Source organism: Odocoileus virginianus, chromosome 28, assembly GCF_023699985.2.
Source record: "Odocoileus virginianus isolate 20LAN1187 ecotype Illinois chromosome 28, Ovbor_1.2, whole genome shotgun sequence".
In the NCBI taxonomy this organism is placed as follows: domain Eukaryota; kingdom Metazoa; phylum Chordata; class Mammalia; order Artiodactyla; family Cervidae; genus Odocoileus; species Odocoileus virginianus.
Genome location: NC_069701.1, coordinates 44,265,735 through 44,286,162, shown reverse-complemented (window position 1 = coordinate 44,286,162; position 20,428 = coordinate 44,265,735). Strand labels below are relative to the sequence as shown.

Genomic DNA, 20,428 nt, shown 5'->3' with positions numbered 1-20,428 from the left:
AGAGGGGCATCAGGCGAAGAGGATGGGCTCCGGTCCCCGAGTCCTAGGGCCTTGAGGCTGGGGGCACCTAGCAGGGTCAGGTCTGCCCTCCCTGGGGCTCCGCAGGCAGCTCGGCCTGCCGGCAGGACCTCTGAGCGTCAAGGTGCGCCGTTCTGCGCACCCCCGCGGGGGACGGGCTCGCGGCCCCGCCCGCGCGCCCACCGGCGGCCCCCGCTCTCCCAGTGGAGTTCGCGCAGGGAGACGGCGTGTGCGCTGGGGGCTCTGTCCAGGAGCCTCAGGGGGCGGGGCATCCGCGTGCCCCCGCCCCTGCCCAGGGCCTGCCCGCGCGAGGTGACTCTAACCTGCTGCTCAGGTTCCTCCCCGCGCCCCGCCCCGGCCCCTACGCGCGTCCCTCCCTCAGAGCCAGGCACCGACAGACGGGCAGGCGGACGCGCGGACGAAGGGACCAGCGCAAGGACGGCCAGGAGCGGGGCTGCGAGAAGAGCAGGTGAGCGCCCCAACCCCGCTCGGCGCCCGCACCCGGTCGGCGCTAGAGCGACGGGAGCCGAGCGCACGGACGGCGGGTCCCCGGGCCTCGGTTTCCCCAGGTGGCGGCACGATGCGGGGCTCCGCCTGGGTCTACAGGCCGGGCTGGGACGCCCGGGGCATCCGCGAGAGGGGCCTTCCCTGGGCTGGCGGCCAGGAGCCGGGGCCTGCGGCCTGGCCTGCCCCGTCTGGTTCTGGGGCGGCGCCGTGAGCTGGGGATGTTTGTAAGCCAGTGGCTTCTGAGTCAGACAGCCCCTCCCAACCCTTGGGCTCAGTAGGAGGAAGCCCCTCCTCCAGAAAAGAAGGGGTTCTCCTGCCCCTCAAAGGCCTCGGACCCCGCCTCCCTACCCCGATGCCGGGCAGGCTGGGGGCTCCTTTGGGGCCGACACGAGGTACCAGCAGGCTTCCTGGGTGTGGTACCCGGGGAGTGAGCCCCAGTCCAGGGTCAGGCCTTTGGTCAAGTCTGGGAAGTGGGAGGTGGAGGGCGGGAGGAAGCTGGGGGCCCTGCCGTCAGGGGCCGGGGGCCTCCTGTCCGGGTTGGGCTGGCCTGACCTGGGCAGCCCCTGTGTCTCAGGTGTCTGCCGTGGCAGGGGAGGTCGGTGGGCAGGGCTCCCGGGCTTCTGAAGTGCCCACTGACCACCTGTGTCCCTGCCCCCACATGGCCCCAGCTGTCCTGGGAGGCAGGGCCTGGCTGCGACTCCTCCGCCTCTGCTTGGGCAGCCCCACCCCAGGACCCCCTAACCCGCCCCAGCCCTGCCCCTTCAGGCCTCCCCCGGCCCTGCCCAGGGCAGCAGTGGCTCCTGCCCCGCCCAGCAGTGCCTGCGGCATCCAGGCCTTGGCACAGGCCAGCCGAAGGGGCTCCCCCGACCCAGGGCCCCACCTGGCTCCCCGGTCTCAAGCTGACTCCTCCCCAAGGTCACTCTTCTGGGAGCTGGAATTTGAACTTGGAGCTGGTCCCTCCGCCCTCCCTACCCTGCTGGGGCCTCCTCCCGGCCAGGCCTGACCCGGCACAATATGCAGTCCTCCCCGTGCACCCGGAAAATGGCCACAGTGAAACCGAAGTGCAGCCCGCGGCCCTCAGGGCCAGTGCCCGCCCCACCCCAGCCAGCCGAGGCCTGTGCTCCCCAATCCCTCCCTGCAGGCGGCCCCCCACCCAGCTGCTCCCCAACCCAGATGCCAGCGCCTGGAGTCACCTTCCTGGCCAGCCCTGAGCCCCTCACCCCTCCCCAGGGAGCCAGAGAACAACCCAGGTGTCGCCCACAGGCCTGGGTTTCACCCAGGGGTGTGTGTGTGTGTGTATTGGACACACGTGCCCAGCACCCTCAGCTTAGCCCGCCAGGAGTCCCACTAAACAAACACTTCGGTTCACCTACTGAGGTCAGAAGCATTCCGGACATTCTCCGCGGAGAGATGGACAGAGGAGTCTGGCCCAGTCCAGACCCTGGGGACGTGTAGGGGGGTGACTTGAAGCCCCCAGTCCCTCAGCCCTCCTGGGAGCTTCTCTGTAGGTAGAACCTGGTCAAGCCAGAAAGTCCTAGGCAGTCCCTGCCCTGGGTGCCAGCACCCCCGGCTTGTGACCCGAGCCTGCAGGCCCCTAACGCTGAAGCCGCAGAGGGATGGCGTCACCGATGACATCTGCTGGGAGCAAGTGTGGGCCCCAGGGTCCCCTCGGAGCACAGAACCCCACAGGCTCTGCTTGGCACCCAGCGGGCGGCTCCCTCCGGCTTCAGCCTGGGTTCTGTGTCCCCAGGCCCCTGCCTCCCTCCCCGGGCTCCCACCTCAGCCTCTGCTCCTTCCTCCCTTGTCTGGCTCTCACCTGCCTCAGGGTCTTTAAACTTGCTCTTCCCTCCGCTTGGAAAGCGCCTGCTTCTCCTGAGGCCCCTGCACAGCCCGGGGACATCTTCCTCAAAACTCTACCCCAGACAGCCTCTGGGGGTGGGGCCCCCCTGCTGGCACACCCTGGGGGTCCCTGTGGAGGACCGATGGTCTGAGGAGCGATGGGGGTGCAGTGAACACCAGCTGGGACGTGGAGCAGGACTGGGCCTGGTGTGTCCAGAAGGCTGGGCTCTGCTCCCTGAGGACCACCTGCCCAGGCACCCTGGGGAATCCGGCCAGGCCCTGGCCTGGGGGGTGGGGAGGAGACCTAGGCCCCACAAGGGAGCGGCAGGGCCCCGGCCGGGTCCAGGTCTGGCCGAGGGGTCCACTTGATTCCCCTGTCCACTCAGGTGTGGGCCGGGCACCAAGCCCTGGGCTCCGGCCACACTGAGGTCTGCCCTCTTCCTGCCAGCCACCATCGAGGACGCCATGAGCCAATCAGGGTCCGTGAGCTGTTGCCCGGGTGCTGCCAAGTGAGCCCCCGCCCCACCCGCCCGCCCCTCAACACCCCTACGAGTCCAGCTGTCCCCAGGGAGGGTGCGGCATGGCCCCGCCCTCACCAGCCCCTCCTCTGCAGTGGAAGCCTGGGCCGGTCTGACGGTGCGCCCAAGATGAGTGCCAAGGACCTGTTTGGTGAGTGAGGTTTGAGAACAGGAGGCTGGGGACAGCTCAGCAGGGAGGGTCTCTCCCTACCACCCTCCCCAGGGCTGTGCCAGGCCCCCACCAGGGAAGGCAGGTCAGCCTGGGCCCCCAAAGGAGGCCCCTGGGCCCAACCAACAGGTGCTCAGGCCCTGCCCCCAAACTCTGGCCACAGAGCAGCCCTCCCCCAGCAGCCAGTAAGGGGAGAGGCCTTGCGAATAATTCAGGGAGCATCAATATTGATTCTCTGTGCTCCTCTCTGCCACCGGATCCGATTCTCCAGGAGGCTGGGGCTCCTGCTGGGCTGAGTGCCAGGTGTCTGCTCCCGGAGGGTTGGGCCTGGCCAGCACCCCCCCCCCCCACCGCCCCCAGCTCTGACCCTCCCCCAGTCACGCAGGTCCTGGAAAGCCAGGAGCCCCGGGAGGGGCAGGGAGATGGTCGCTGGCAGCTCTTGGAGTTGGGGCAAGGCCTGGACCAGATCCCTCCCCAGGCAGGTGGGCCTGGGGAGGCTGAGCCTCCTACACCCACTCCAGGGCAGACCCGGGCACAGCTGTGCCTTCACCTCGCTGAGCTGGGGGTCCCTCCTGAGGACGGAGGGAGCCCCGGGTCCTGCCAGGAGAGGCCAGCCCCCACTCCGAGAGTCTGCGCCTCTCCTGGTGGTCGTGAGGGGCCCACAGGCAGCCCCGCCCTGGCCTCCCCTCCGCCGGCCCGGGCCGCCTGCGGGGCCGAGTGACAGTGTGTCCTGCTCAGAGCAGAGGAAGAAATACTCCAACTCCAGCGTCATCGTGCACGAGACCTCGCAGTACCACGTCCAGGTGAGCCCCCCACCCCGCAGGGCGCTCTTGCCCTCTGTGCCCAGGAGGGGCTCGAGGCCCGGGAGGCGCGGTCCCGCGGTCGGGGAGCTCCCAGTGTGAGCGGCAGGGGACGCCCGGGGTGGCAGGGGGCAAGGATGGGCTCTGGAGCCCCTGCAGCCCTCAGGCGGGATGGCCCAGTGCTGGGCGGTGGGGGGTGGGGGGGTGGGGGTGGGGAACTGTCCTCCTAGCCCCACAGCGGAGGCTGGAGCGGGAGGGCGGGTCAGACACAACTTCTGAGCTCCTCCTGGGGGCCTTGACAGCCACTCCCACGGAGCCTGAAAGATGGGCGCCCGCACTCTAGACCAGCTGACAGCTCAGGAGGCCTTTGCTCCCGGGTCAGTTTTGATTCACACTTAGAACCCAGGAAACATGTTTTTTAAATGACCTTCCTGTTCCTGGCAGCTGGCAAGTTCCTGGTTCCTGGTCACTGTCCAAACCTGCGGGACAAGAGGGTGGGAATGGATGAGGAGGCGGGGGGCGCCCGGAGCAGGAAGGTGGGGGACCTGGAGCAGGAAGGTGGGGAGACCTGGAGCAGGAAGGTGGGGGACCTGGAGCAGGAAGGTGGGGAGACCTGGAGCAGGAAGGTGGGGGGCCCTGGAGCAGGAAGGTGGGGGGACCCAGAGCAGGAAGGTGGGGGGACCCTGGAGCAGGAAGGTGGGGGCACCCGGAACAGGAATGTGGGGGGACCTGGAACAGGAAGTGGGGGACCCGGAACAGGAAGGTGGGGGCACCTGGAGCAGGAAGGTGGGGAGACCTGGAATAGGAAGGTGGGGGCACCTGGAGCAGAAAGGTGGGGGACCTGGAGCAGGAAAGTGGGGGTCCTGGAGCAGGAAGGTGGGGGGACCCGGAGCAGGAAGGTGGGGAGACCCAGAGCAGGAAGCTGGGGGGACCTGGAACAGGAAGTGGGGGGACCCGGAACAGGAAGGTGGGGGACCCAGACCAGGAAGGTGGGGGCACCTGGAGCAGGAAGGTGGGGGCACCTGGACCAGGAAGGTGGGGGAACCCTGGACCAGGAAGGTAAATACTTTCCTCCCCATGGAACCCTCCATGCCCCAGAAGCCACATGAGTCACTGCTTTCTGAGCCTCAGCCTTCTTGTCTGTGGAGCGGGTCCACTGAGCCAAGGGTGTCCTGGGGCTCTTGCCCAGGGCCGTGCTGTGCTCGGCTCCTCCTGCCAGCCTGCACAGGAGGCCATCTGTGGCCTGCTACTGGCTCGGCACCCAGGGCAGCCCTCCGCAGAGGGACTTTGCCCTCCTGGTGAGGAGCCACCTGGTCACTGGGGCCTCCCAGCCCTTCTCCTAGACTTCAGTCCAAACTAGCCTGTGAATGACCCCAGCTCAGGGCACCTCTCCTGCCCACCCAGCAGCCAGCAGGGCTGAGGAAGTGGGCGGTTTGTGGCCCCGCCTGCATTCCCTGGTGGCTCAGTGGTGAAAGAATCTGCCTGCAGGAGATGCGGGTCTGTGGGTTCCATCCCTGGGTCGGGAAGATCCCCTGGAGAAGGAAATGGCAACCCGCTCCAGTATTCTTGCCTGGAAAAACCCCACAGACAGAGGAGCCTAGTGGGCTACAGTCCATGGGATTGCAGAGTCAGACACAACTTAATGACTAAACCACCACTCAGATGAGGAAACTGAAGCCTAAAGAGAGGTGGCGACAAGATCAGACCGACCGTGGCAATGGGAGGGGGCGCCCAAGGCTTGTGGATTTGTTTCTTTATTCCAAACTAACACACTGCGAAGTTGACCTCAGGGGCTGGAGTATGAGGTTCTGTGCCAGCACGCTCAGGACACCGGGCGGCTCTGTCCTTTTTGCTTGCAGCGCCCCCGCCCAAATTTTCAACAGCACTGCTCTGCCCTCCATTCCTGCAGTTGAGCGTTTTTGAGAATCCTCTAAAACTGAATTCATAGAGTTTACAGCTATCTTTGCTCTTCTGCTTGGTAAACTCATTTCAAAGATGCTGTGTGTACAGAAGAGAGTTCTCCAGGTCACAAGCCCCGCCTGGCCCCTGGACCCTTCGTGGGGTGCTGCCTGTGCCCACATGAAATGTATAGACTGCTTATTGAACAGTGGGGGGTCCTTTGAATTCAGCTAAAGTTATATGGATTATACCTCCCAGTCTGGCTTGCCAATGCACATGCATTAACTATGTTGAAGCGGGCAGAAATGTTTACTTTTAATGACTTCCAGTCACATCCATTTTTTTCTTTAATGGTTAGGTTGTTTGGGGGAGCTTGAGAAGTCTTATTCACTTGGTCATTGCTTGACCCAAGGCTCTGAAAACGTCTTGCATTTTCTTCTAGATACTTTGTAGTTTGTGTGTGTTCTAAGTCGCTTCAGTTGTGTCCAACTCTTTGTGACCTCAAACCCAAGTCTCTTGCGTCTCCTGCTTCGGCAGGCCCATTCTTTACCACTAGCACCACCACGTGGGAAGTCCCACTTTGTAGTTTAGGCTGTTACATTTAGGGCTCTGTTGTTGTTCAGTCTCCAAGTCCTGTCTGACTCTTCCAGACCCCAGGGACTGCAGCACGCCAGGCTTCCCTGTCCCTCTCCATCTCCCGGAGTTCACCCAAGTTCGTATCCATTGCATTGGTGATGCCATCCAACCATTTCATCCTCTGTCGTCCCCTTCTCCTCCTGCCCACAATCTTTCCCAGCATCAGGGTCTTTTCCAATGAGTCGGCTCTTCATATCAAGTGGCCAAAGTATTGGAGCGTCAGCTTCCGTGTCAGTCCTTCCAATGAGTATTCAGGGTTGATTTCCTTTAAGATTGATTGGTTTGATCTCCTTGCTGTCCAAGGGACTCTCAAGAGTCTTCTCCAGTACCACAGTTTGAAAGCATCAATTCTTAGGTGCTCAGCCTTCTTTATGGTCCTGCTCTCACATCTGTACATGACTACTACAAAGACCATAGCCTTGACCATGCAGACATCGGCAAAGTGATGTCTTTGCTTTTTAACACACTGTCTAGGTTTGTCATAGCTTTCTTGCCAAGGAGTAATCATCTGCTAATTTCATAACTGCAGTCACCATCTGCAGTGATTTTAGAGCCCACAAAGAGGGATTCTGTCACCACTTCCACCTTTTAGAGCTATAATCCATTTTAAATTCATTTTTTGGTTTGAAACTCAAGGTTAACCTTCCCTGTAGAGAGTTGCAGTTACGGGAAGCTATTTTTTCTCCCTCATAATCATTTTGGTGCCTTTGTCAAAGATTGACTATTTGGGTCTGGATGGGTCTGTTCCTGGATTCTCTGTGTTTCATACAATTTTACCTCTTCCTAGCTTATTAACCATCTTGAAATCAGGCATCTTTTTTCTTTTTCTTTAAGGTTTTCTTGACTATTCTAAGTTCCTTGGGCTTGCATTTACATTTTAGAATCAAATTGTCCATTTTTATCCCTCCCCCCATAAGCCTGCTAGAATCTTGATTTGCACTGAGTCAAGTCTAAGGATCAGTTTAGGGAGACTTAACATTGAGGCTTTCCCATCCATAAACATGGCACCTCTTCACTTATTTATTCTTCTCTAATTTCTCTCAGGCCTCTTTTGTGATTTTTTACTGCAGAGGTCTCAAGGCTCTTTGTTAAAATATTCCTTAGGTGTTTGATTTTTATATACTGTTATAAATTATTTCATTTTTTAAATTTAATTTTCAAGTTGTCTGGTAGCATTTGTCTTGTACAGTTGAATTTTGTAAAGTGATTGAGTATCCTAAGATTTCACTGAATTCATTTATCTGTTTCAGGAATTACTTGTAGATTCATTGGATTTTTTATGAGTCATTTTGTCTGAAAATACAGTACTTAATTTCTTAATTTTAACCACTTCGTCTTTCTTACTTTATTGCTTTTGCTAGAACCATCAGGATAGTGCTCAAATAATAATGATGGTGGGCATCCTTGCCTGTGTCCCATCTGGAAGAAAGTGTCCAGAATTCCCTTTTCTATAAGCTGCCTGTTTCTTCACGAGAATGAGAAGTTCCTGCCCATCCCTTTGTTTGCTGAGGGTTTCTATCCTGAAAGCTGCTGAGCTTCATCAAGTGCTTCCTGGGTGGAGATGTCCGTACTACATGGTAATGGATGAGCCATGCCAGGTTCTTGGCGGCGCTGGTCCGGCTGTGCTGTGCATGCGCCTCCTCTCATCGCTGCGCACGGCCTTCTCATTGTGACGGCTTCTCCTGCGGCAGAGCGCGGGCCGGGCCGAGGCACTCGGGTTCGGTAGTCAGTGCACGTGGGCTTAGTTGCCCCTTGTATGTGGGATCTTCCTGGAACAGGGATGGAACCTGTGTCCCCTGCTTTGGGAAGCAGGTTCTTAACTACCAGACCACCAGGAAAGTCCTGAATCACTCTGTTTCTTTAAAATGTGGAACCAGCCTTGCATTTCTAGGATAAATTTCAGTTACTAATGGTTTATTATCCTTTTTATGTGTTGGCAAGACTGATTTGCTAATATTTTGTTAAGGATTTTTTTGCACTAATATTTATTAGCATATTGGCCTATAGTTTTCTCTTCCTGCAACGCCCTTGGTAGGTTTTGGGATCAGAATTATGTTGGCCTTATGAGTGGAGCGATGTTGCTGCTCCTCGCGTCTTCAGAAACAGTTAATGGAAGGTTGTGACTTCTTCAAGTTTTTGTTAGGATTCACCTGTGAGGCCCTGAATATGGGGTTTTCTTTCTGGGAAGGTTTCTTTTATTATGAATTCAGTTTTATGCCTGTATGATCTCTAGTGATGTCCACTCCTTCCTTCTGGTTATCGATCATTTGTGTTTTCTCAATTTTTTTCTTGATCAGTCTTCCTAAGGGTTTATCAATTTCATCAATCTTTTCAGAAGCAACCTTGGGCTTTGTTGATTTTTCTCTCTTTGTTTTACTAGTTTGTTGGTTTCTGCTCTTAATTTCCTTCTTTCCACTTACTCTGGTTTCCTTTTTTAATATTTATTTTATTTACTTGGCTATGAGAGGTCTTAGTTGCAGCATGCAGGATCTTCCATCTTCCTTGAATCTAGTTCCCTGACCAGGGATTGAATACCCACCCCTGCAGAGTCTTAGACCCTGGACCAGCAGGGAAGTCCCACAGGGTTTCATCTGGTGGTCATTTTCTAGTTTCTTAAGAAGAATGCTCAGACCATTGATATTGCCTTTCTTCTTCCCTGACATTCATTTATAGCTATAATGTTCCTCAAGGGACTCCTTTAGCGGTCTCCTGCAAGTTTTGATGTTCTTGTTTTGATTATTCAGCTCAGAATTTTTTTTTAATTTTACTTTATCAGAGTATAGCTGATTTACAACGTTGTGTTAGTTGCGGATGTACAGCAAAGTGTTTCAGTTACACAGATAATCCTTCTTTTTCAGATTCTTTACCCATATAGGTTATTATAGAATATTGAAGATAGTTCCCTGTGCTATACAGTAGGTCCTTGTTGGTTATCTATTTTACATAGATATGGTAGTGTGTTAATCCCAGGGTCCTAACTTATCCCTCCCCCAACTTTCCCCTTTGGTAACCATAGCTTGTTTCTGAAATCTGTGATTCTGTTTCTGTTTTGTGAGTAAGTTGGTTTCTATTGTATTTTAAAATTAGATCCCACATATGAGTGATGCGTGTTAGTTACTCAGTCATGTCCGACTCTTTGAGACCCCATGAACTGTAGCCCACCAGGCTCCTCAGTCCATGGGATTCTCCAGGCAAGAACACTGGAGTGGGTAGCCATTCCCTTCTCCAGGGGGTCTTCCCGAGCCAGAGGGTGAAGCCTGGTCTCCTCGCAGGCAGATTCTTTACCACTTGAGCTACACAGGGTAGTCCTACATGAGTGACACCATATATTTGTTTGACTCACTTCACTTACTGTGATAATGTCTAAACCTATCCATGTTGCTGCAACTTGGAATATTTTCTACTTTTCCTTGTGACTTCTTTGACCCATGGGTTGTTTAGATTTTTCTTCTTTTTAAGCATTTAGCAATGTAAACATTTATAGGTATAAATTCCCTCTAGCGCTGATTTTGCTACATCCCATAAGTTTGGGTATATTTTGTGTCTACTTTCCTTTGTCACTAGGTATTTTATTTTCCTGGTGACTTCCTCTTTCACTCACTTGTTTGAAAGTGTGTTGTTCAGTCTCTACAGATGTGGACCCAGAGTAATTTAGAAAGGTGTTGCTCAATTTCCGGTTAGTAGGGTTTGCAGTTACGAGTCTGGTATCGATTGCTGATTTAACCCCACTGTGTCAGAGGACACAGGCTGTGTCTTCAGGGGATTGGAACGCACGGGCAGTATGCTTGGTATGCTTTGCAAACAGACCCTCTGCCTGACAGTCACTGCGTGTTTCTGGTCCCTCTCCAACCTGCCCGTGGACCTGTAGCCTGGCCTCGGAGTTGTGCAGGGAGCGGCCTTGTACCTGTGCCACGTTCCGCACATGTGCAGGTTGCCTGGGTGGAAACATAACAGGGAAGTCCCTGGCCCGGTCCAGTGTCACCAGTTCCTCCCGGAGCTGCCAGGCGAGGCGCCCCCTTCTCCACGTCTTAACCGGCCAGCAAGGGCAACAGAATCGGGGAAACTCATTCTTAAAGGGATAGTCTCACGGCTTCAATCCACAACGCTGGTATTGAATGAGTCTGCATAAAATTTTCTTCTTTTGTTTTTTGGCTGCACCATGTGGCTTGTGGGATCTAAGCTCCCAGACCAGGGACTGAATCCGGACCCCTCGGCAGTCAGAGCTCAGAGTCCTAACCAGTGGCCTGCCAGGGAGGTCCCCAGCATATAATTTTCTATATTAAAAGGTTATTCCATATCTATTTTCCTGTAGAGTCTCTGTTCATACCTTTTGTCAATTTTTCAATTGGGCTGTTAATCTTTTATACTTATTTACGTATTCTTTCATTATTTATTCATTTACTGTTGGTATCCTTAATTATTAAACAAAATAGAGCTCTTAACAAAGTAAGAACTGTCACTATAATACATATGTCTTTTTCTATTTTAAGAAAATTAACCTGTATCAAATCTATTATAGCTATTATTTGTGTTTTCTCACTTTTTTAAAACTTTGTATGTGGTATTTTTTTCGCAAGCAGAATATTTTTTTAGGTCAAATTTATGGGTTTTGTGTTTTATTTCCTTGTGTGTGTGTGTGTGGCCACGCTGCGTGGCACGTGGGATCCTAGCTCTCCAACCAGGGATCGAACCCGTGGCCCCTGCAGCGGCAGCCTTAGCCACAGACCCCCAGGGAAGTCCTGGTCTTCTGAGTGTCTGGGTTTTCTTCCTGGCTGAGCAAAGTCCCCCAGGGAAGAAGCGTTCTGAGGTTATCTGACGTCACCCAGTATGTCACCTTCACGCATCTCTGTTCTGTGGTTAAGCCTTGCCTGCTTAAGGGTTTATGTCAGTGTTTACCCAGCTGTCCCAGCACCGTTTCCTGAATTCAGCAAAGCTTGGCACGGACACTCGGGGGCTCCTGGCAGGACAAGACACCCAAGCTAGGCTTCCAGAGAGAGGAGGGGGCGGGCAGGGCCAGCCGGCCAGGGGCCCCCATGGGCTGCTCACTGCCTCCCTACACATTCACGAGGGGGGCCTGCCGTGGGCCTGGCCTGGTCACAGGGGAGACAGCGGGCAGTAGGCAGAGAAGCGCGTGGTACCCCACAAAAATCAGATGACAATAAATAAAAGGGCAAGTCAGGGACGTGGTGACAGGGAGGCTGTGACGGGGCACTCAGGGAGGGAAGCACCCAGGAGCATCTGGAAGGAAGAGTGAGTTGGGGGCAGCCAGGCGGGCAGAGATGACAGGGGTGGAGGCCTTGCCCGGCTGCAGGGGACCAGGGGGACTGCATCCCCGAGCCCATGAGTGCACAAGGCTGGGTGGGGGGCGTGTGCAGGGCTGCTAAGGGGTTCACTGGGGCCTGTCTGTGGCCCCCACAGACAGCCCCAAGGCGGGGCTTTGTCTCTTCAGACCCCCAGGGCAGGGCTGTTCTCCTCAGACCCCCAGGGTTGGCCGTGGCCCCCTCAGACCCCAAGGCACAGGCCCTTGGCCCTCGACACCAGGAGGGCTGCACCCAGGGTGACGCCCTGCCCACCCACCCAGCACCTGGCTACGTTCATCATGGACAAGAGTGAGGCCATCGCGTCTGTGGAAGACGCCATCCGGAAGCTGGTGCAGCTGAGCTCCAAGGAGAAGATCTGGACACAGGAGATGCTGCTGCAGGTCAACGACCAGTCGCTGAGGCTGCTGGATATAGAGTCTCAGGTACCTCGGTGGGAGGAGGGCGCTGGCTGGTCCTGCCGGGCGGGCGCAGGCAGCGACGCAGAGCTCGGCCTGTCTATGGGACCTGAAGGCGGAGGGCGGAGGGCAGGGAGGACCGGGCGGGGCTGGAGTCAGGGGAGCCACGCCCCACAGGGCCACGTTCCCCCCACCCCACCCCACCCCCCGCCAGGGCCCTCCAGGGCTGGACGAGGCGGGCCAGCGGCGTGGACCTTGCCGGGTGCCGGCCGCGTCTGTGTGCGGGCCCCTTTCTGCGCTGTGTCTGTGGCGTGAAGGCCGCAGGCCAGTCAGCCCGTGTCCATGGCGCCCCTCCCTGAGCCCACGCCCATGAGCCGGTCCCAGCCGCCTGTCCCCCAGGAGGAGCTGGAGAACTTCCCTCTGCCCAGCGTGCGGCACAGCCAGACGGTGCTCAACCAGCTGCGTTACCCGTCAGTGCTGCTGCTCGTGTGCCAGGACTCCGACCAGAGCAAGCCCGACGTCCACTTCTTTCACTGCGACGAGGTGGAGGTGAGGCGGCGGCCGCGGGCCCCGGGGGCACGCGCCCCTCCTCAGAGCCAGCCTGACGCGCCCCCCACCCCCCGGCCCCCACCCTGCAGGCGGAGCTCGTGCACGAGGACATCGAGAGCGCGCTGGCGGACTGCCGCCTGGGGAAGAAGATGCGGCCGCAGACCCTCAAGTAGGCGTCTCGGAGGGGCGGGGGCGGCGGGCCTGGGCCGCGGGCTGCCGCGGGCTGAGCCGCCCCTCGTCCGACTCAGGGGCCACCAGGAGAAGATCCGGCAGCGGCTGTCGATCCTGCCCGCGGCCCCAGGCCCGGCCCCCATCCCCATCCAGCGCTTTGGCGGGGACTCCCCTTCCACCAAGAACCGAGTGGGCCTGCTGACGCCGCTGGGAGAACTAGGTGGGCCCCGCGGGGCGGGGCGGGGGGCGGCAGCGGGGCCGGGGGCGGTGGGCCAGTCAGCCGCAGTTCTGCCCCGTGCAGGCCTCCGCCGCCGAGAGTCGCTGGAGGAGGAGCCGCGGGCCGCGCTGGCGCAGAGGATCGAGAAGGAGACGGTGGGTCTCGCGCGGGGCGCCCCAGGCACTCCGGGCCCCTCCCACGGCCCGGGGGCCAAGAGGCAGCAGGTGGGGGTGTCCCTGCAGCGGGTCGGGCCGCCTGAGGCTGACCCCTGCCCCACTCTGGCCCTAGCAAATCCTCAACTGCGCTCTGGACGACATTGAGTGGTTCGTGGCGCGGCTGCAGAAGGCGGCGGAGGCCTTCAAGCAGCTGAATCAGCGCAAGAAGGGAAAGAAGAAGGGGAAGAAGGGGCCGGCAGGTGCGGGGCGGGGCGGGGGCGGGGGGCAGAGTGACCCCTGAGCGGGGAAGGTGCGCCGAGCCGCTGGGCAGCCTCAGGCTGAGGCCAGACCCGCCAGGCACGGCGACAGCGGGCGGGCCAGGCTCAAGTCCGGCCCCCCTCCCCCACCCCGTCCAGAGGGTGTCCTCACGCTGCGGGCACGGCCCCCCTCGGAGGCTGAGTTTGTGGACTGTTTCCAGAAGACCAAGCTGGCCTTCAACCTGCTGGTGAGGGCAAGGCCGCCCCGTCCCGCTGAGCTGACATGGGGGATGGGGCCCCGCTTGTCCGCCGCACCGCACCCCTGCACCCGTGTGCCAGCTCCCCTCCCCCCACCCGCGGGTCTGCTCCCCTCCCCCAGGCCAAGCTGCAGAAGCACATCCAGAATCCCAGCGCGGCTGAGCTGATGCACTTCCTCTTCGGACCTCTGGACCTGGTGCCTAGGGCTGGGGGGAGCGGGGACCTGGGGGCTTGCCGGTGACTGGGAGAAGCAAGTGCCCACCTTGGGCAGTCGGCTGGGGCCGGCATCCACGCTCAGAGCTGTGGACACAGTGGGCCAGCCTGTGGCGCTGCCGGGGGTAGAGGGGTTGGGAGATGGGGGAAGGGGGCTGGCGGGAGGAGTTGGGGGAGGGGGACCGGCCAGCGGCCCCCTCTGACCCCCTCTGTGCCCCCAGATCGTCAGCACCTGCGGTGGCCCAAACATCGCTCGCTCTGTGTCCAGGCCCCTGCTGTCCCGCGACGCTGTGGGCTTCCTGCGTGGCCACCTAGTCCCCAAGGAGATGGCGCTGTGGGAATCCCTGGGGGAGACCTGGACACGCCCCCGGTAGGCAGGCACGGGCCACGCCAGGATGGGGTCCTGCGGGGGGGCGGGCTGGGGGTCCTGAGCGGGGCTGGCTCGGTCAGCGGGCACAGCTCACCCCAGGCCCTCCCACCCCAGCTCCGAGTGGCCACGGGAGCCGCAGGCGCCCCCCTACGTGCCCAGGTTCCACAGTGGCTGGGAGCCACCCCTGGACGTGCTGCAGGAGGCCCCCTGGGAGGTGGAGGGGCTGGCAGCTCCCGCCGACGAGGTCAGAGCTCCTGCAGCCCCTGCTGGCCCCACCTCTGCCCGCTGCTCTTGCCCACCCTCCTGGCCCAGCCCCTGCCGCACACCAAACCTGGGCACCCGCTTCCCCACAGCCAGCTCCAGTGAGCCGACCGTCCTTTAGAAACTCCCCGAAGCACAGCCTCGGTCCGGAGTCCACGTCCCCAGGAGACGTCCTCCCCCAGGTCAGCTCCCAGCACACTCACAGGTAAGCTCCTCTCAGGGTGACGGGGGCGCCGCTCACCCCTCCAGTCACGGAGGCTCTGCTGTGGGCAGCATCACCGGCTCAATGGACATGAGTCTGAGCAAGCTGGGGGAAATCGTGGAGGACAGGGAAGCCCGGCGTGCTGCAGTTCACAGCGACAGCTGCCGTGGGTTCAGTGCCACCAGGTGGCGGCCAGAGGCGCGTTCCCGACTGTCAGCGCGTTTCCGCACTGGAGCTGGGTTTCCTTTCAACTTTGTTGTGTACAGTTGAGGGGGAAACGTCGAAAGCACCCATAAATCCACTACCTAATATGTCATCTTTTTCTGTGTCTCCACGTTTATGCTTTAGAAACATGTAGAAATGTACTAAACCTCTGGACTTAAGTGGTCTCCCTGATCGCAGTCGCCCCGTCGGGGCCAATTTAGACCCAGCCTCAGGGCCCGCCCGAGGGGACGGCTGAGGGTCTGCGTGGGGACAGCCTCCCTCCCCCCAGCCATGCGCATTTCCCTGGACCACATCTCCCAGCCCCAGGGCCGAGGGGAGGCCCCGTCCTTCCTCCCCTTCCCTCATCCTCTGCTCTCAGTCATGCAGCACCTCCCCTCTCAGACCCCAGGATTCAGTCTCAGGAAGGGAGGAGCTGCCTCTCCTTCCACCCCACATCAGTAGCCTGATGCCCCTGGTCCCTGGGCTAGGGTCACCTTAAGAAACATTTTCATCCTTTGATCTCCAGCCTCTGGCTGGTCCACTGGAGCCCGTCCTGACACACCCCCAGCCAGGGCCCCAGGAGCCACCCCAGCCCCATCCCCACGGCCCTGAGCCCGCACCTTAGTGAGCAGTGCCCTTGTGCCCTAGCAGCGGACTGGCCAGGAGGGATGGCCCAGCATGGGCGGCAGGCACAGGCCTGCTCCATCCGGGGGCTGGGACGCCCCATGCGGTGCGGTGCATGTCCACGCTCTGTCTGCAGCGCCAGAGGGGCTGCAGCTCTGAAAGCGTCTGCCCGGCCCTCGATGGTCAGCTGATGCTGGGTCCCCTGGGGGCTGGACCTAGCGACCCCTGAGGGGGCCTGGGCTGGGGCGGGCCTTGCTGTGCCCACAGGCCTCCGCGTGCCACCCGCCTCCGCTGCCCCCCCATGCCGGGGGCCCCAGACGCAACGGGGCTGTCACAGTTTCCATCCCAGCTGACAGCCGCAGCCTCTGCGCCGCAGACAGGAGGCAGCCAGCACCTGGGAAGCTGTGCCCCGCCCGGCCCTGCCCTGCCCCAGGCCGAGGAGAGACCCCAGCCTGGCGCGGGGCCTCAGTCTCTCCTGTTCCACACAGAGGCTACGAGTCTGCGCCAGCCATGGCCAAGTACGTCAGGGTCCTTTATGATTTCACGGCCCGCAACGCCAACGAGCTGTCGGTGCTGAGGGATGAAGTCCTGGAGGTGAGTGGGGGCTACGGGCGGTGGGCCCCAGAGAAGGCGTCTGCCTGACCCCGGGGCTCCACTCTGGGTCCTCAGCCTGGCACCCCCAGCATAGCCTGGCTGATCCCCCTTGGGGATCTCAGAGGGGTGTCAAGGGCCCCTGGGCTGGGCAGGACTCAGGATGAAGGAGGACTCACCCCGTGCTGGGTGAGGAGCCCCCTGACCCAGCAGGGCCCTGTCATTCACATCCACCCGGGAGCCCCCTCAAGGCACTTCCCATGTTTCATGCCAGCCCTGAATCCAGGCCACCCACTGAAAAGTGGAGCGGCTCGGGGGCGGGGGTGATCTATATCCACAGTCAGGCTAGAGGCTCAGGAGACCCCTGGGGGGAGCGGGAAGAGGGTGGGAGGCCGGGGGGCCAGGGGTGCTGGCCAGGGTGTGATCATCGTCATGGGACCGGGTGGGGCCAGCTCAGAGGGGACTGCAGAACCCTCTTTGGCCCGTTGGTAAAGAGGGGCTCCCCCTGGTGGTCCCTGAAGCCCATACTAGTCCCCGTGGCTTGGGGGGTTGGGAGCTGTGGACCAGGGTGATGGCCGGATGCTGGGCCTGCAGGTGCTGGAGGACGGCCACCAGTGGTGGAAGCTTCGGAATCGCAGTGGCCAGGCAGGCTACGTGCCCGGCAACATCCTGGCAGAGACCCGGCTGGAGGACGCCCCCCAGGAGCAGGTGAGGGGAGGTCTGCCCTGTCCCGCTTTGGGTCGGCGGGGTTGGGGCCGGGTCTTGAAAGACCCAGCCTGACCCCTCCCTTCGGAAGCTGATGAAAGCTCCCGGGTCTGGGCTAAGGCTGGGAAGGTGGGGGCCGGAGCAGGTCCTGGGGGTGCAGGGAGGAACGGGGAGTGGGGGGAGAGGCCTGGGGAGGGATGCGAGCTGATGTAACGGTGCCCCCACCCCGTGCTCTGCCCCCCTCCCCCTACAGGGAGTGAAATACTGGGGTCCTGTCAGTCCAACCCACAAGCTGCCCCCCAGCTTCGCAGGAAACAAAGACGGTGAGGGATGGGGCCCCTGGACCCCAGTGCCCCGCATCCCGTCGGGAGGCGGCGGGGGAGGGGAGCCCTCGGTCCCAGCGGCGCGGGTCTGAGCCGCCTGATGCCCGCAGAGCTGATGCAGCACATGGACGAGGTCAACGACGAGCTGGTGAAGAAGATCAGCAACATCCGGGCGCAGCCAGCGCGGCCCTTTCGGGTGGAGCGCAGCCAGCCGGTGCCCCCGCCGCTCACCCATGCGTCTGGGCCCCGCGAGGTCCGCGCCTGGCTGGAGGCCAAGGCCTTCAGCGCGCGGTGAGCAGGGGCGTTGAGCGGCGGGGTGTGGGGGGGGACGGTGAGCGCGACGGGGCGGGGAGGGGGGACGGGGGACCGGTGCCCGGCTGGAGGCCCAGGCCTTCAGTGAGCGGGGCTGTGCTCACACTGGCGCTCGCCCCGCAGGGTCGTGGAGCACCTGGGCGTCCTGACCGGCCCACAGCTCTTCTCCCTCAACAAGGATGAACTGCGGAAGGTGTGCGGGGAGGAGGGCGCCCGTGTGTACAGCCAACTCACCGTGCAGAAGGCCTTCCTAGAGGTGAGCCCGCCCGCCCCGTGGTGCCGGGATGGCGGCTTGCGGGACCCTGACCGACGCCCCCCTCTCCCCCAGAAGCAGCAGGGTGGGTCGGAGCTGGAGGAGCTCATGAGCAAGTTCCATTCCAAGACCCAGAGGCGCACAGAGGAGGACAGTTAGGCCTGCAGCTGGGGACGAGCCCCACGGCTGGAGTGTTATTTTTGTTCGCGGACGTGTTTCAGACCCTGGACTCAGATGGACAGTCACGCTGGATGGGGCCCCAGGGACCTGACCTCGGGCTCGGCGCTGCCCCCGCGCACACGCCCGGGGCCCCCACACTCTCTGCAGCCAAACTTGCCGCCAGGCAGTGCCAGCCCCTCATCCACCTGCCCCCTGAGCCTGGAGCAGTGCGGGCCCAGCCCCAGCCCCGCCGGTCCCCCGCCCCTCCCGGAGGCCGCAGGAACCCCCAGAGCCGGCAGGAACCTTTACTCAGGCCCCACCCGCTCCCGCACCCCTGCTGTTCTGAAAGGCCGGCTGCAGGCCGAGGGCAGCAGACCTCAGCCACCCCGCTGCCCTTGGCTCTGAGCTGGCCAGGCTGGTGCCCCTTGTGGGCGGAGACCGTCTCAGCAGCCACCTAGTGCACTGCTCTCCTGGGGTGGCCGGGGTGTGAGGGGGACCTCACCCCCCCCCCCCCAGGAGTGGGATGCCTGTTGTACTCCTTCACCGCCTGGAGGATCGAGGACGGACTGAACCCTATTCACCCGAAGACTGGCCCTGGGTGCCCCTCACCCCCCTCCCCCACGCCTGTCCCCAGCACCCCCCACACCTGTTCCCAGCCCCCGCGGAGCTCCGGTCTCAGGCCTGCTCGCCAGGCCTGCTGTGCGGTAGGAGGTGAGTCTCAGAGCCCTGGACTCTGGGGGTCACACCCCAAGGAGGAGAGGTGACCCAGGCTCAGGATCCACGCCATTAAACCCCTTCAGTCTCCCAGCAGCCCCGTGTCTGTGTCCTGGAGGTGGGCTGGGGTCACTGTGTGTTCTGGAGCCCCCCTGGGATTGCACGTTTGAAAGCTTTTGGGCAGAGGCAGGCAGTGGCCAGGCTGGGCTGGGGACCTTCCGGTGAGGCTGCTCACCCTTCCACACCCGGGCGGGAGGGCCTGGAGGACACTCCTGGGAGCTGTGGCTGCGTGCCTACTGCGGGAACGTGGCTCTCCCAGCCCCGAGGTCCGGAAGGCCGATGGGAGGGGTGGGAGCCGGTCTGTCAAACCTCCAGTAGGGAGGGGGCATGAGTCACGGGGTCAAGATCGAAACTAGACTCGGAGGGTGAGCCCCAAGCCACGGGAGGGGCCCCAGAGAGGGCGTGGGCCCGCGGGGCGGGGCAGGCAGCTGGCGAGGATGGGGCTGGCGCAGGGACTGGGGCCCTGAAGGCAGGGGTCAGGGGCGCGCACAGGCGCCTGGCAGGCCGGCGAGACCGCACCACGCCCACCCACGGCGGCGGCTTGAGGCGCCCTCTGCTGGCCTCTCTGAGAAGCGGCCGGCAGGCCAGGAGGGGGCGCGCAGCACCTGCTGCCAGCCCGTGTACCCCCAAAGCCAGGGGAGGACCCACCTGGGGTTCCAGGGTCTCTGCCTGGTGGGCAGCCACAGGACGTTAGGACACAGAGGCTGGTTGTGCCGTTCAGGGTGGGAGATGGCGGGAGTAGGGGACTGTCCCCCGCCGGGCTGGGCCTCGGAAGCCCTGATGACTCGCAGCTGGGACAGGCCATGCTGGCCCACATCGGTCCGGCTCAGCCCCCCAGCCAAGGCCAGCTGGGCAACACGGGGACTGACCACCATGGAGCCCTCTTCCTGGGGAAGGAAGTGCTCCCTCCAGCTCCAGGCCTCGGGGGGAGGGTCCTTGCTCCCATGCCTGGGCGGGGTCCCACAGACAAGGAGCTTGAGAGGGAAAGGGGAGAATTGGGCATCCACCTTCCACCAGAAAGCACAGCCCCTGCTGGGCCAGGACTGCCAGCCCACCTGCTTGGCTGAGACCCTCCCCTGAGCAGGCATGAGCACCACCACCCCCAGCTCCCAGGGCAGCCTCTGCTGGCCCAAGGGTGCCCACACTAGACCTGGAGGTCAGAGGGACAGCCCCCAGCACACCCTCTGTCCCCACCTAGCCAGGCGCTGTCATCGGCTGGATGGTCTGGACTTTGGGAACCCTGCCTCTAGGCTGGGTGATTTGTCTCTTGGGAGCCCCAAAACCTACACCTGCCTCCTTGCCCAGCCTCCCTCCTCCCCCCAAAGGCCTCCTCCTGCTGCGGCCTCCTCTCGCCCGCCCTGCCTCTTGGGCAGCCTGAGGGGAGCCCACTCCCCCAGCTCCCAGGTCCCCCTTTCCTGCCCAGGAGCTGCTGGTTCTGAGGTGCCCCCACCCCAGGAGTCCGCTCAGGTCAGGGCTCCCTGTCCCCCAAGGACAGACACGTGCAGGGCCCAAGTCACTCAGCTATTGGGGTCCCTGCGTGGAGTCCCTGTGCTTCCTGCCCCAGGGTGTCACTCTGCAAGGCTGCCAGGTTAGGGGGTGCCTGAGCACCTCCCGCCCTGGGCCTGGCGACCTCAGGGCCCCAGAAACAGGCACAGACAAGGCACGGAGGGCCAGGGGCCCTGCTTAGAGCCCCAGAGCGGGGCAGAGCCCAGGGGGCCCCAGCCACTC

At 61.3% G+C, this 20,428-nt stretch overlaps 1 protein-coding gene across 8 annotated transcripts; it reads left to right on the top strand.

The window, feature by feature from the left end:
- Positions 1-392: 392 nt before the first annotated feature.
- On the top strand, positions 393-18,736 carry EPS8L2 (EPS8 signaling adaptor L2). 8 transcript variants are annotated; one of them, XM_070457935.1, is made up of 22 exons: positions 393-487; positions 2,813-2,843; positions 2,978-3,033; positions 3,790-3,854; positions 4,154-4,228; positions 11,968-12,129; positions 12,502-12,651; positions 12,741-12,820; positions 12,900-13,042; positions 13,124-13,194; positions 13,328-13,454; positions 13,611-13,699; positions 13,831-13,905; positions 14,144-14,292; positions 14,407-14,536; positions 14,646-14,758; positions 16,072-16,177; positions 16,769-16,882; positions 17,133-17,202; positions 17,313-17,493; positions 17,638-17,770; positions 17,843-18,736. In XM_070457935.1, the coding sequence occupies exons 2-22, from the start codon at positions 2,830-2,832 to the stop codon at positions 17,924-17,926; spliced, it is 2,187 nt and encodes a 728-aa protein (XP_070314036.1). In that variant the 5' UTR covers positions 393-487; positions 2,813-2,829; the 3' UTR covers positions 17,927-18,736. The 8 variants fall into 8 exon arrangements, with proteins under 8 accessions (XP_070314036.1, XP_070314034.1, XP_020767815.1 ...); XM_070457933.1 differs by having other exon boundaries at positions 2,813-2,873; XM_020912156.2 differs by lacking the exon at positions 4,154-4,228 and having other exon boundaries at positions 395-487; positions 2,813-2,873.
- Positions 18,737-20,428: the final 1,692 nt, after the last annotated feature.